The sequence below is a fragment of the Oncorhynchus clarkii genome, chromosome 20 (assembly GCF_045791955.1).
Source record: "Oncorhynchus clarkii lewisi isolate Uvic-CL-2024 chromosome 20, UVic_Ocla_1.0, whole genome shotgun sequence".
Lineage (NCBI taxonomy): Eukaryota > Metazoa > Chordata > Actinopteri > Salmoniformes > Salmonidae > Oncorhynchus > Oncorhynchus clarkii.
In genome coordinates, this window is record NC_092166.1 from 73,945,927 (window position 1) to 73,961,592 (window position 15,666).

Here is a 15,666-nt window from a genome sequence, read left to right on the forward strand (position 1 = left end):
CAACCCACTCACTCACTCACTCACTCACTCACTCACTCACTCACAGACACACACGCATGCATGCATGCACACACACAAGCACACACCCCTTACAGAAAAAACACATGATTTCACATGTTAAATGTTTTCCGAACACGTCACGTGATCAGGTTCTTTTTTTTAAAGTTATTTTTTAGTTATTTAAAGCTTTGAATGGGTCGATTGGGTTCTGGAGGTGTGTGGTTACAGCAATTGCGCAGGGTTGGTGTGGCTTGTGGTAGTGGGGCCCAATGTGGTATCTTTTCATGGGGCCCAATGTGGTAGGCACCCATGCCTACCACATTTGCATGTATCCGTTTGTTCGTCTGAATGCTCTGTGATGTAAAAGCATTTCAATGTCAAGAGAGTAAATGGGTCATCATGGTCATTTAATTACATATGATGAAAACCAATACAATAGCCTACTGAAGGTTTCCTCTCTCCATCCCTGCCTAATCCCAGCTACAGGCATTACAAAGGAAAAAGTATTCCTTCACAGGTGATGATCAGAAGCAATAAGACCATATAGTCTATCTATTCTGAATGCAACCTAATATTGCGGGTTACTTGAAAAAGCGCATCTAGAAAAATGATAGACTTGATGTGTAGGCTAGAGAAAACAAAATGCGAAAATGTACATCGTTGATATATAACCCGTACATTTTCATATTTGGAATTGGAAATTTACCGCCCGCCTCCATAATAACCACACACATTTTTATTCACACTATATCATAAAAAAGTATGTTTTTTTATTTTCTTGTTAATGTGATCCCCCAAAAATATAATGGAAAAGACGGCGGCGCGCTGTACAAGAAGTGGGAGATGAGTGTGTGAAGTCATGGGAGACGTGCGGCGCCTGATACCACCTCGGGATGTCCACCTCTAGCTCGAACGTCTCACTCTAATGGACAAATCAAAATTTACTGGGGGGTAGGGTGGTGTCCTAAAAACCACCCTGTGTTTATAAACGTGAATATGGACCAATTAGCATGCTTTTGTGGCACAGCTGATGCCAAGCAGGGCTGACCACCACGAACAAGCGCACTCTCCCTGCCCACAAATTTACTGGGGGGTAGGGTGGTGTCCTAAAAACCACCCTGTGTTTATAAACGTGCTTGTTCCATTAGTCCTACACTATGATCATAGCCAGCTGCAGACAATGATCAGCTAGGGGGGAAATCAGATTGAACATTTTGATGTTATATTTTTAAGTATATCAAATATATGCAACACATTTTCCACCAACAGGTTTCTGTGCCAATGCAACACACAACCAATAAACAAACCATACCAACGTCAAGCACTTCAACATTATGGTTTGCGTTTTCAACACCACAATAAATAGACAATGTCAATCTCAACAAACATAAAATACACCCCTCACTACCTTGTAGGACTACCCAGTATGGAATCCTGGGCTTGACAATCTCCACATCATTAAACTTTTTGGTGTTTTGTAACAGATGTCTCTTTATATTTATCAAATGGCTGCAAAGTTTGCAATTGATTTTATTTGTCAGTTAAAAAATATATACATACAGTACAAATATTTGTTTAAGTGACTGGGATTGTACAATAAAGTCGAACATACTATATATCCATTGTTGACCCTACTTTTTACATAAATACATATACAATTGCATAGACACAGACACATTACAGAGTTAATGTGAAATGAATAGGTTGATTTTTAAGGTTAGGGAGAAGTGGTTAAGGTTAGGGAGAAGTGGTTAAGGTGAGGGAAAAGTGCAGTGAATAGTGACACTTTTTAGGACGTCAATATAAATGAATGTATTTATGGTTGTTCGTAATTTTGTCTTGTCTTTTAATCATTATATGTGTTATTGTTTTTACCATCGCGACCACTTTGGAAACAAGCGTTTTAATGAATACTTTCAAGTGATTTCCTCTGGGTCCATGTTTTACATTTTGTTGTATATGCCTGTTACCCAAAATAAATTCAATTCAATAGACAAAAATAGTTTTTACTGTTCACACACTAGCAATCTTTTGACATTCTTTTAAAAAGTGGTTATGGTTGCTATGGCTTTGAGTTGCTGTGGTAGTTTGTTCCACTCAACAGTACCAATATATGTTCTTACCTGATAAGACTCATATTTCGAACAGTGAATATTAGAGTCTCTGGCATTATGCTGGTGGACATCTAACAAATGAAAAATAGTTGGATAGATATCTGGGGGCTGAGTCCGTGATAATTCTGTGGACCAGACCTAAATTAATACTACTCTTTTTCCCCCACAGATAGCCAGCCTAGCTTAAAATGTTCTATTTCCCGAATAGTATGAAGGGAGAGTTTCAGTTACACTTGTTACAAGCTTGTTCTGGCTTACTCTTTAGATGTTTGTGGCTGCTGGTGAACCATAATCTACAAGCATAATCAAAGTAACACTGGACTAGGGCACTTGCCAGAGTCTTTAGGGTGTCTATAGCTAGGTTCCCATCCAACTGGTAAAAAAAAATAATCTGCATAGCGTTTCCATCAAATGGACTTGTTGAGGATAAAAGTCTGTGATCAAATACGTAGTCTAGGTCAACATAACTTTTGCGGTTAAATTCCCATGTACTGAATAAAAAAACTACAAGTTAAATGGGTTTCCATTGCATTTTCAAATCTAGGCCTACTGATGGTTCTGTCACTAAAAATGTTGATTAGGTATAGTGAATGTGCCCACTCTGGCATTGGCACATGCGCTCTAGCAAACAGCTCGCAGATACAGCGCAGGTATAGCCTACATGAGATTTTTATTTGTCAAACGGCAGCCAAGCAACGATCATCATGTCACCAGAATAAGACCCTCAATATTTATTGAAAGGAGCATCAAGTTCATCACTGTGCACTTTCACCACCATATAAAGTATTTAATCTAGCCTAATAAACTGCATGTTGTGACAATTCCATGTACAGATAAATATTTAAGCAGTTAGATTTAAACAACTCCACTGTAAAATATATATTTTTAAATGAAACGTATGGAAACAGGTGAATTAACACTCAGTTAGCAGGCTCAAGCAAGCTAAAACCCACGTAGCAAAAACTAACTAGTAGAAATTGTTAACTAGTTAGAAATTATTTCAACACTTTGCTGTAGGCTACTATTTACTAGTTAACAAATGTGTCATATAAAATATATTCACCCCACCCAGTATTGTAATCAAAACTTAGCAGAAAGCATGTAATCCTTGGCTCAGACAGTGTAGTGGTGTGGGCTCAATAGCATCTCATTAGTGTGCAAGATCTTGAGAATCAGCTGTACATGTGATGGAAGAATGCAGAGGGTTGCAATTCCATTGAATTGGGGATAGTTTAACCAAAATATGCCACAAGACCTTGAATTGCCTTGTGTATCCCACAAAAAGGTTCCTTTTATAAGCTATCTAAATTCTCGGGCTTACTGTTATGGAAAAATTCTGGAAATGTACCGACCCTTTGCAACCCTAATGCCAAGCCATTTTGAGGATGCTGGAATCATATTTTGGACACACGGGCGCATGCCTACAGGAGACCTTTGAAGTAGCCTAATCAGATAACATTATGACTGGTTGTGTTTATGCCACATATAAAAGTTACATTTTAAAAGTGAAATGATAAATATTTAGGCTATATTGAAGCACTAGGTTCTAGGTGCGTAAAGAATAGGCTGCTCAGATTGGAGAAGAGGCAGAGTGCACATTAAGCTTTCCTGAATAACTGGGCCAGCCAGGAGCATGTGTGGCCACACTATTATAGGACGATTTGGGAGAATGAAGATCTGCAACAGATTGCACATATCAGTTCTAGAAGTAAAAATACAGCCAGACTGGCCTGCTACTGTCCAGTTCTAAACCGTAAACTGTCGAGTCAACTGATTCAAATGGAGTGAAAAATTCAAATCATAGGGCTTTTGAGCCATTATTTATATTAACTGCAGTTTCGAGTACAAGTTTGCCCTCACTTGAAAACAATACAATTGTTCATTGCATTGTGGTGTTAGTCTAGGTGGGATAATTGTATTGTCCCTTAACAAGATCAATAGGTGAGCTTTTTGAGCCACGTGTCATGTCTTCACCGTTCCTTCATGAGCAATTTTTTGCAGATCTGACAAACGATCCACCTACCACTAATGTCACGATGAATGGTGGATAGAGGGCCTGGATGGACAGACTATTTTGACCTGTGGTATTGTAAAGGTTAGCACGTGGAAAAGCGTAGTGCATAAGGGAAGTACCACCTTGATATAGAGGTGCATTCAAGTAAATTAGGACATATGTCAAGGATGGAAGAAATTATATAGGAAAACATGCAAAATGGTGAATGTAAACCAGGGAAAAACGCACTACCCTCCCCTGTACCCAATAAAAACAAAACACTCCCCTATTTTGCCCCCCCCCCCAATATAAATTTCCAACTGTCCCTAATGAAATCAAAAGAATAACAAACCCATTCACATGGGAGAATAAGTCACACCATTTAGTCTAGAAATACCTTGGGAACAATGGGGTCCGACTAATTCTTGAATCCCCTCTGTAGGTTACAGTGGCTTTGTTATATAGGCTACCACCTGTACATTGAGACCCAACTCCTAGACCTTGGTGTAAGATAAAAGGACCCTCTCAACATGGTACAGTTAAACCAGTCAAAGTGCTACTTTATATTGCACTGCATATCCAAGACATGTCTACTTGATATGAATGTATGGGCACTGACCATATTTTCTAATGTCAATTGTTGCCCTATTGATGAGGATGCATATGGCCCCAGCTGTTACTAACTTCAATATGAGTCATCTCAAAACCAACTGGCACAGACACACACTAGAAATGTGTTACAAGCAACCCATTTATTTATTTTCTTCATTAAATATAAGCAAACAGTACATCTAAAATAAAAATAAATCAATGCAGTTTTGGCACTACACTATACATGAGTGAAGTACTAAACTGCACCGATGCTTCAATGAGACTAGCTTTTCAAGTCTTCATGGATAAACAAAACATTGAACAAAAAATAACTCACTAGAATTTAAAAAAAAGAATGGAGAATAATATTGTATTGTAGAGTAGAGGAAGGGGTGTGATGCTAAGGTGGTAGACAGAAGGTTTGGTTATTCCTTGGGCCTGTTTCCCGGACACTGATTTAGCTTAGTCCTGGACTTTGGCTTTTTTGTCCCGGATAGGCCTTGTTTCAATGGAGTCTCTCCAATTATCTGTGTCAAGGAATTACCAGTCCCTTGGGGTTCTGAGAGGTGTTTAGACACACGCCATGACGATAAAACTGTGCTCATCAGCTCAACACAGCACACACATACAGCCTTGGGGAATGAACACACACAATCACTCCATCTATACCATTGACAATGAGAGAGCAGGATGAAATCAAAAGCTCTGTCACTAAAAAGCTGAACAACCCATTTCCTCACAAACCCAAATCTTTCATTACCAGAAACTCTAAGAATAATAATATCAGCACTTCAAAAACCAATAAATAAATAAATACATGTTTGTGCATTTATGTTATATACATATGCTATATACACATTATAAAATATGCACATATCATATATAGATTAAACAATGTACACAAACGTCACGTACGTAAATGTGTGTGGCAGGTTCAAATCTAATTCCCAAATGGCACCCTATTCCCTATATAGTGCACTACATTTGACCAGAGCCCTATGGGCCGTATTTAAAAGTAGTGCACTAAACAAATAGGCTACCATTTGGGATACATTCTCAATCTAATCTAAACGCATACAGACTGTGGCTAAGAACACGTCACTATAGGAGAACTGGGACAGTACGGTTTCCCTCTACTGGGATAATACAGTTAGTTGGCTCAGAGTTGATAACATTGAGGGGATTTTGTGCTGAGAGCAATAGGACGGGGGGGACAGGGAATAGCTCTGGTCCAGGGCGTAGCGTGCACTCCTCCACAAGTAGTGGTGCATTAGTGGAGGAACGCACACTACACCTTGGACCAGAGGTAGGGTATCATCAAGCATTCCACATAAACACACGCAAGCAAATACAGAAAATAAAAATGTAAGAAAAACTGTACAGTAGTATTACAAACCGCAGGACAATCATCCCTGCTATGGTTTATCCTTAAATATTAAGTATAGTAAAAATGTAAATCAGCGCTAAATACACAACCTTTATTCCATCCATTCAATCATTACGCAATCGTGTTCCCCCCGTCCCCCCTTTTCAGGGTCCTCAGGGTCCATCATAAAAAAAAACTGAAAAAAGGACCCCCCCCCCACCCCACACACAAAAAACAAGCGGTCCTTAATGGACAAGTCCCAGGTAGTTCCTCCCCGTTTTTCATTCTATTGTCTTCTGTTTGATGCCTAATGAATACGACCCAGATGTTGTCCGTTGGTCTGGCCAGAGTGCAGGGTCCTGGATGTGAGGGCTTGGTCTACCCTCATGCAGGCTGGTGTGTTCTGTTCTGGGCCTGTATTCACAGTGTCTCAGAGTAGAGGTACTGATCGAGAATCAGGTCGCCCTGTCCATATAATGGTATTCAATATGATCCTAGATCAGCAATCCTACTCTAAACCGCTTTTTGAATATGGGCCTGTTCTGTTCAGTCTGAGACCTTCCCAGTCTAATGCCAGAGTGAGGAATTGTCAAAAGGCCATCGAGGATAACGTTCCTCCATTAAGAAAACATAAACATCTCCTGAAAGTTGCACCAGGACCCTAAAGAGAGACAGAATGGATAGCGGGATTAATGCTTGGCTCTAAAGAGACAGAATGCATAGCACAACTAATGCTTGGCCATAAATAGAGACAGAATGGATAGTGAGATTATTGCTTGGGCCTCGAGACAGAATGGATAGTGGGATTAATGGTTGGCACTAAAGAGAGACAGAATGGATAGGGGGATTAATGCTTGGCCCTAACGAGAGACAGAATGGATAGCGAGAGTAATGCTTGGCCCTAAAGAGAGACAGAATGGATAGTAGGATTAATGCTTGGCCCTAAAGAGAGACAGAATGGATAGTGGGATTAATGCTTGGTACCTTGTGTTGTTTATAATGTAATTTGTTTTGGGATTTTTCCACCCAAGCATACGTTTGAATTGTGTGTGTGTGCATATGTACCATGGATCTAGGTTTAGTATCAGGGAGAGAACAGCAGGTGTGTGGGTGTTACTGTTAGCTGTTGTGTGTGTACCAGCTATCTAGGTTTAGTATCAGGGAGAGAACAGCAGGTGTGTGGGTGTTACTGTTAGCTGTTGTGTGTGTACCAGCTATCTAGGTTTAGTATCAGGGAGAGACCAGCAGGTGTGTGGGTGCTACTGTTAGCTGCTGTGTGTGTACCAGGTATCTAGGTTTAGTATCAGGGAGAGACCAGCAGGTGTGTGGGTGCTACTGTTAGCTGCTGTGTGTGTACCGGGAATCTAGGTTTAGTATCAGGGAGAGACCAGCAGGTGTGTGGGTGCTACTGTTAGCTGCTGTGTGTGTACCGGGTATCTAGGTTTAGTATCAGGGAGAGACCAGCAGGTGTGTGGGTGTTACTGTTAGCTGCTGTGTGTGTACCAGGTATCTAGGCGTAATAGCAGGGAGAGACCAGCAGATCGGTCAGAACCAGCAGCTGGTCGTCAGTGAACTGCTGTTTATGCTCCTGCCAGTTGTCATGATGAGTCCGTCTAAAGTTCGACAGGGTCTTCTTCACCGTCATCTGCAGGAGTAGACACAAGACGCATTCAGAAACAAGATGTCCGGGAATGGGGAGAGAGAGACGTGTGTTTGGGGTACCCCTCATCTCTATAGGCTGTGTGTCGTTGAGGTGTGTGTGTTTGTGTGAGAGAGCAGTGTGTGTGTGTGTTGTTTCTTCCTCTGTGTGTGTGTGTGTGTGTGTGTGTGTGTGTGTGTGTGTGTGTGTATGTGTGTGTATATGTACAGTGCCTTGCGAAAGTATTCGGCCCCCTTGAACTTTGCGACCTTTTGCCACATTTCAGGCTTCAAACATAAAGATATAAAACTGTATTTTTTTGTGAAGAATCAACAACAAGTGGGACACAATCATGAGGTGGAACGACATTTATTGGATATTTCAAACTTTTTTTAACAAATCAAAAACTGAAAAATACAGTTTTATATCTTTATGTTTGAAGCCTGAAATGTGGCAAAAGGTCGCAAAGTTCAAGGGGGCCGATTACTTTCGCAAGGCACTGTATGTGTTAGTCCTCCTCACCTCAATGGGCTGTGTGTCATTGAGGTGGGCACTGAGGTCCATCAGTAGTTGGGGCATCCAGGTGGGAACATCGTAGGGGCTGGACAGGATACAGGCACTCAGACCTAACACTCCAGCATGACGCCGCACCAGATCTACACACACAGGGAGGAAAAGACTATAAATGAGCATTGAAAAGCTGAGGTATAACAGGTTTAGTAAGGTCAAGGAAACTACAATCTAGAAGACCATCTAACTCAACTGTGTTCCAGGTAAGGCAATGGACCGTTGCATGTTGACCAGGGCTTCCCAAACTCGGTCCTCAGGAACACAAGGGGTGCACGTTCTGGCTTTCCCCCTTGCACTACACAGCTGATTCAAATAATCAACTATTCATCAAGCTTTGATCATTTGAATCAGATGTGTAGTGTTAAGGCAAAATCAAAGACATGTACCTCCTGGGGTCCCGAGGACCCGAGTTTGGGAAACGCTGATGTAGACAGTTGTTGTTCCAATATCCACACTAGCAATAGCACTTAGAATGAAGCTTTGCATTGGCCATTCTAGTGTAGATATTGAACCGAGCCAGTATGCTTGTAGCACTACCAGGAACAGTATGCGTTCTAAGTAAAGCATTGGAAAGTTGTGTTAGTAGCTACCTCCGGAGGGGATGGTGTCCACCACGGAGCCCAGCTCCCTCTTCCGCTTCTTGGGCAGGCGGGTCTTGCAGAGGGCCTCGAAGTGGCTCTGCATGGGGCCCTCTATGGACAGGAAGTTACACTGCAGGAAACCGCTCAGCGTGGTGGCAGCCATCTCCCTCACCTGGGGGACAGAGGGAGAACAGAGGTAGAGAAGGAAAGGTGGAAAGAGTTCATTATTTACACAATTTGACAGACAGTGTGTGTTGCCATATACAGTTGAAGTCAGAAGTTTACATACACTTTAGCCAAATACATTTAAACTCTGTTTTTCACAATTCCTGACATTTAATCCTAGTAAAAATTCCCTGTCTCTTAGGTCAGTCAGGATCACCACTTTATTTTAAGAACGTGAAATGTCAGAGTAATAGTAGAGAGAATGATTTATTTCAGCTTTTATTTATTTCATCACATTCCCAGTGGGTCAGAAGTGGGTCAAATTAGAATTTGGTAGCATTGCCTTTAAATTGTTTAACTTGGGTCAAACATTTCAGGTAGCCTTCAACAAGCTTCCCACAATAAGTTGGGTGAATTTTGGCCCATTCCTCCTGACAGAGCTGGTGTAACTGAGTCAGGTTTGTAGGCCTCCTTGCTCGCACACACCTTTTCAGTTCTGCACACACATTTTCTATAGGATTAAGGTCAGGGCTTTGTGATGGCCACTCCAATACCTTGACTTTGTTGTCCTTAAGCCATTTTGCCTCAACTTTGGAAGTATGCTTGGGGTCATTGTCCATTTGGAAGACCCATTTACGACCAATCTTTAACTTCCTGACTGATGTCTTGAGATGTTGCTTCCATCCTCATGATGCTATCTATTTTGTGAAGTGCACCAATCCCTCTTGCAGCAAAGCACACCCACAACATGATGCTGCCACCCCCGTGCTTCACGGTTGGGATGGTGTTCTTTGGCTTGCAAGCCTACCCCTTTTTCTTCCAAACATAACGATGGTCATTATGGCCAAACAGTTCTATTTTTGTTTCATCAGACCAGAGGACATTTCTCCAAAAAGTATGATCTTTGTCCCCATGTGCAGTTGCAAACCGTAGTCTGGCTTTTTAATGGCAGATTTGGAGCAGTGGCTTCTTCCTTGCTGAGCGGCCTTTCAGGTTATGTCGATATAGGACTCGTTTTACTGTGGATATAGATACTTTTGTACCTGTTTCTTCCAGCATCTTCACAAGGTAATTTGCTGTTGTTCTGGGATTGATTTGCACTTTTCGCACCAAAGTACGTTCATCTCTAGGAGACAGAACACGTCTCGTTCCTGAGCGGTATGACGGCTGCGTGGTCCCATATACTTGCATACTATTATTTGTACAGATGAACATGGTACCTTCAGGCATTTGGAAATTGCTCCCAAGGATGAACCAGACTTGTGGAGGTCAACAACAAAACAATTTGGAGGTCTTGGCTGATTTCTTTTGATTTTTCCATGATGTCAAGCAAAGAGGCACTGAGTTTGAAGGCAGGCCTTGAAATAGGTCCACAGGTACACCTCCAATTGACTCACATGATGTCAATTAGCCTATCAGAAGCTTCTAAAGCCATGGCATCATTTTCTGGAATTTTCCAAGCTGTTTACAGGCACAGTCAACTTAGTGTATGTAAACGTCTGACCCATTGTGATACAGTGAATTATAAGTGAAATAATCTGTAAAGAATTGTTGGGAAAATGACTTATGTCATGCACAAAGTAAATGTCCTAACCTATTTGCCAAAACTATAATTTGTTAACAAGAAATTTGTGGAGTGGTTGAAAAACGAGTTTTAAGTGTATGTAAACTTCCGACTTCAACTGTACGGAGCTGGGTGGCTCAGTCTGTACTGACTACATCGGCTCAACTAAGAAGCTCTATCCAAATTCTCCTCCTCGCTGCCGCCTCAAAATGCATTAGAGAAGGTCCAAGGTCACTCCCCCTAAGACCTTCTACAATGCATTTTGAGGCGGCGGCGAGGAGGAGAATTTGGATAGAGCTTCTTAGTTGAGCCGAGGTAGTCAGTACAGACTGCGCCACCCAGCTCCGTACAGTTGAACAACACTGTTGGAAAGGAGATGGCAAGCGAGGAATCACAGGACTAATTTAAATGGAGCTAGAGAGAGAAAAGAGGAGAAAATGAACTCCAGCCTCCCTGTTCTGTTGAGTGATTCAGTCTCACCATTGAGCGCACAGGGATCAGGACTGTTTTGTAGCTAGGCTGGGGAAGAGGTCAGAGGCTGTGTACTGTACAGTGGGTTGGGGAAGAGGTGGTTAGAGGCTGTGTACTGTACTGTGGGCTGGGGAAGAGGAGGTTAGAGGCTATGTACTGTACTGTGGGTTGGGGAAGAGGAGGTCAGAGGCTGTGTACTGTACGGTGGGTTGGGGAAGAGGTGGTTAGAGGCTGTGTACTGTACTGTGGGCTGGGGAAGAGGAGGTTAGAGGCTGTGTACTGTACGGTGGGTTGGGGAAGAGGTGGTTAGAGGCTGTGTACTGTACTGTGGGCTGGGGAAGAGGTCAGAGACTGTACTGTAAGGTGGGCTGGGGAAGAGGTCAGAGGCTGTGTACTGTACGGTGGGAAAGAGGAGGTCAGAGGCTGTGTACTGTACGGTCGGTCGGCTGGCGAAGAGATCAGAGGCTATGTACTGTACTGTGGGCTGGGGAAGAGGAGGTTAGAGGCTGTGTACTGTACTGTGGGCTGGGGAAGAGGAGGTTAGAGGCTGTGTACTGTACTGTGGGCTGGGGAAGAGGTCAGAGGCTGTGTACTGTACGGTGGGCTGGCGAAGAGGTCAGAGACTGTGTACTGTACGATAGGCTGGGGAAGAAGAGGTTAGAGGCTGTGTACCTTACGGTGGGCTGGGGAAGAGGAGGTTAGAGGCTGTGTACTGGTCTGTGGGCTGGGGAAGAGGAGGTTAGAGGCTGTGTACTGTACTGTGGGCTGGGGAAGAAGAGGTTAGAGGCTGTGTACTGTACTGTGGGCTGGCGAAGAGGAGGTTAGAGGCTGTGTACTGTACTGTGGGCTGGGGAAGAGGATGTTAGAGGCTGTGTACTGTACGGTGGGCCGGGGAAGAGGAGGTTAGAGGCTGTGTACTGTACTGTGGGCTGGGGAAGAGGAGGTTAGAGGCTGTGTACTGTACTGTGGGCTGGGGACTGTGGGCTGGGGAAGAGGAGGTTAGAGGCTGTGTACTGTACTGTGGGCTGGGGAAGAGGAGGTTAGAGGCTATGTACTGTACTGTGGGCTGGGGTAGAGGAGGTTAGAGGCTGTGTACTATACTGTGGGCTGGGGAAGAGGAGGTTAGAGGCTGTGTACTGTACTGTGGGCTGGGGAAGAGGAGGTTAGAGGCTGTGTACTGTACTGTGGGCTGGGGTAGAGGAGGTTAGAGGCTGTGTACTATACTGTGGGCTGGGGAAGAGGAGGTTAGAGGCTGTGTACTGTACTGTGGGCTGGGGAAGAGGAGGTTAGAGGCTGTGTACTGTACTGTGGGCTGGGGTAGAGGAGGTTAGAGGCTGTGTACTGTACTGTGGGCTGGGGAAGAGGAGGTTAGAGGCTGTGCACTATACTGTGGGCTGGGGAAGAAGAATCTAGGAATCTACAGCTGCAACCAGCATCAGGTCTTTAGTGTCGTTGGACTTCTCGTTAAAACATAATTATGAATAAGTTGTATACATGTGACTTTGCAGCTCCTGATCAGTATATGTATGTTATTAAACAGACACACACACAGTCCAACGTTTACACAACTGTATTAAACCCAATCCTGTCACTGATTGAGTGAACCAATTTATGTCGCCTAGCAACGAGAGGTGTCAAGCAGCCAAGGGAAGTCAATATATTAGGCTCCAGAGTATGGCCGGTATAATTATGGACAATAACCGTGAACTCATTTTGTTGTTGTCATAATCGTCTTAATACACTCATTTTAGGAGAAGGCTGGATTCAACTTCAAATAGATATTGTTTACCCAATAGCAGTTCTTCCATTTTGACTTCAAATGGGTAAAGTTGTTTATCATTTTACGAGCAGAACGACACGGTCGTGAGGAGAAGGTTCATTTTCAAAAGTTCCAAGGTCGGCAAAACCATTTGTTTTTTAGACGTAAAGCTGCATTAAACATACCATTAAAACAAACTAGAACTACAATTACCATTCCCATTTGCATGACAATGAATCGTTACCTAAAATTCCATAATCGTCACAGCCCTCCCTAGAGGACAGTTGGATAGAAAGACAGAAATGGCTAAATCCATCTGTTCACCCCCTCCCCCTTAATATCCTCCACATAGCAACAGAATACTCCTGCAGCCAGTGGTTTCCATAGCAACAAGTGAGAGAGGGACCAGAGGGGGAGAAAGAGGAGGTAGACAGAGGGAGGAAGAGTGCCTAATTCCTACATACATAGAAGTGTAAAACAGGGAGGAAAGGGCCTGTGAGCACCCCCCCACACTCTGACAGATTGCTCAGCAATTACACAATGTGATACACAATGTGATCTGTAACCAATAGGCCTACCTCCCCACACTGCTCTGTCCCCGCTCTTTCAGCCGTGATGCTATCTGGCATTAATCAGTCTACATATCCATGTCTTTGTTCCGTATAATGATCATCCACTCATGCCTGTTCAACTCCTTTTCTACATCAATTTCCTGTGTGTCTGTACAGTACATGTCTGTGTGTGTGTGTCTGTGTGTGTGTACAGTATACGTCTGTGTGTGTGTGTACAGTATACGTCTGTGTCTGTGTGTGTGTGTCTACAGTATACGTCTGTGTGTGTGTGTGTGTGTGTGTCTGTGCATTACCTCTAGCTGCTCGTCCTCCAGCAGGCGTATGACCAGTGCTCTGACGTCGTTGACGGCTCCCTGGTCGCTCAGGAAGGTGAACAGGTTGTAGAAGACCATGATCTGTAGGTACGTCAGAACCGTGTAGCGAGCATGCCACGAACTGCTGCCCGCTATCTGGAAGATAACGTAGAATGTTAATTACAAAACAACAACTATGGGTGTAAAGGTTCACCAAACCCCTGGTCCACAACAATGCTTCAACCCCATCAGGAGACAATTGGAGGTTCTAAGCCCACAACAATGTTTCAACCCCATCAGGAGACAATTTGAGGTTCTAAGCCCACAACAATGCTTCAACCCCATCAGGAGACAATTGGAGGTTCTAAGCCCACAACAATGTTTCAACCCCATCAGGAGACAATTGGAGGTTCTAAGCCCACAACAATGTTTCAACCCCATCAGGAGACAATTGGAGGATCTAAGCCCACAACAATGTTTCAACCCCATCAGGAGACAATTGGAGGTTCTAAGCCCACAACAATGTTTCAACCCCATCAGGAGACAATTGGAGGTTCTAAGCCCACAACAATGTTTCAACCCCATCAGGAGACAATTGGAGGTTCTAAGCCCACAACAATGTTTCAACCCCATCAGGAGACAATTTGAGGTTCTAAGCCCACAACAATGTTTCAACCCCATCAGGAGACAATTGGAGGTTATAAGCCCACAACAATGTTTCAACCCCATCAGAAGACAATTGGAGGTTCTAAGCCCACAACAATGTTTCAACCCCATCAGGAGACAATTGGAGGGTCTAAGCCCACAACAATGTTTCAACCCCATCAGGAGACAATTGGAGGTTCTAAGCCCACAACAATGTTTCAACCCCATCAGGAGACAATTGGAGGTTCTAAGCCCACAACAATGTTTCAACCCCATCAGGAGACAATTGGAGGTTCTAAGCCCACAACAATGTTTCAACCCCATCAGGAGACAATTGGAGGTTCTAAGCCCACAACAATGTTTCAACCCCATCAGGAGACAATTGGAGGTTCTAAGCCCACAACAATGTTTCAACCCCATCAGGAGACAATTGGAGGTTCTAAGCCCACAACAATGTTTCAACCCCATCAGGAGACAATTGGAGGTTATAAGCCCACAACAATGTTTCAACCCCATCAGGAGACAATTGGAAGTTCTAAGCCCACAACAATGTTTCAACCCCATCAGGAGACAATTGGAGGTTCTAAGCCCACAACAATGTTTCAACCCCATCAGGAGACAATTGGAGGTTCTAAGCCCACAACAATGTTTCAACCCCATCAGGAGACAATTGGAGGTTCTAAGCCCACAACAATGTTTCAACCCCATCAGGAGACAATTGGAGGTTCTAAGCCCACAACAATGTTTCAACCCCATCAGGAGACAATTGGAGGTTCTAAGCCCACAACAATGTTTCAACCCCATCAGGAGACAATTGGAGGTTCTAAGCCCACAACAATGTTTCAACCCCATCAGGAGACAATTGGAGGTTATAAGCCCACAACAATGTTTCAACCCCATCAGGAGACAATTGGAGGTTCTAAGCCCACAACAATGTTTCAACCCCATCAGGAGACAATTGGAGGTTCTAAGCCCACAACAATGCTTCAACCCCATCAGGAGACAATTGGAGGTTCTAAGCCCACAACAATGTTTCAACCCCATCAGGAGACCATTTTGTGGTCTGGTGAAAATAAATATTCATTTTTGGGTTTAGATACCCTTGAACTTTACTGAAAACTCTTACTGACAGTTGTGGCTGCTTCGCGTGATGCCCTTTGTGCCCTTTGTGCTGTTGTCTGTGCCCAATAATGTTTGTACCATGTTTTGTGCTGCTACCACGTTGTTGTCATGTGTTTCTACCATGCTGTGTTGTCATGTGTTGCTGCCTTGCTATGTTGTTGTCTCAGGTTTCTCTGTAGGTAGTTTTGTGTTGTCTCTCGTCAGGATGTGTGTTTTGTCCT

At 43.4% G+C, this 15,666-nt stretch overlaps 1 protein-coding gene across 2 annotated transcripts in view; it reads right to left on the reverse strand.

The window, feature by feature from the left end:
* Window positions 1-4,840: 4,840 nt before the first annotated feature.
* Window positions 4,841-15,666, reverse strand: part of LOC139376889 (proteasome activator complex subunit 4B-like) — a 65,758-nt gene continuing 54,932 nt past the window's right edge. For both annotated transcript variants that reach the window (XM_071119878.1, XM_071119879.1), the window contains 5 exons: window positions 13,679-13,834; window positions 8,864-9,026; window positions 8,226-8,359; window positions 7,568-7,709; window positions 4,841-6,725 (listed from right to left, as the gene is read on the reverse strand). In XM_071119878.1, the coding sequence (XP_070975979.1) occupies window positions 7,575-7,709; window positions 8,226-8,359; window positions 8,864-9,026; window positions 13,679-13,834 (588 nt within the window). In that variant the 3' untranslated portion in view covers window positions 4,841-6,725; window positions 7,568-7,574. The remainder of the gene's footprint in view (window positions 6,726-7,567; window positions 7,710-8,225; window positions 8,360-8,863; window positions 9,027-13,678; window positions 13,835-15,666) is intronic.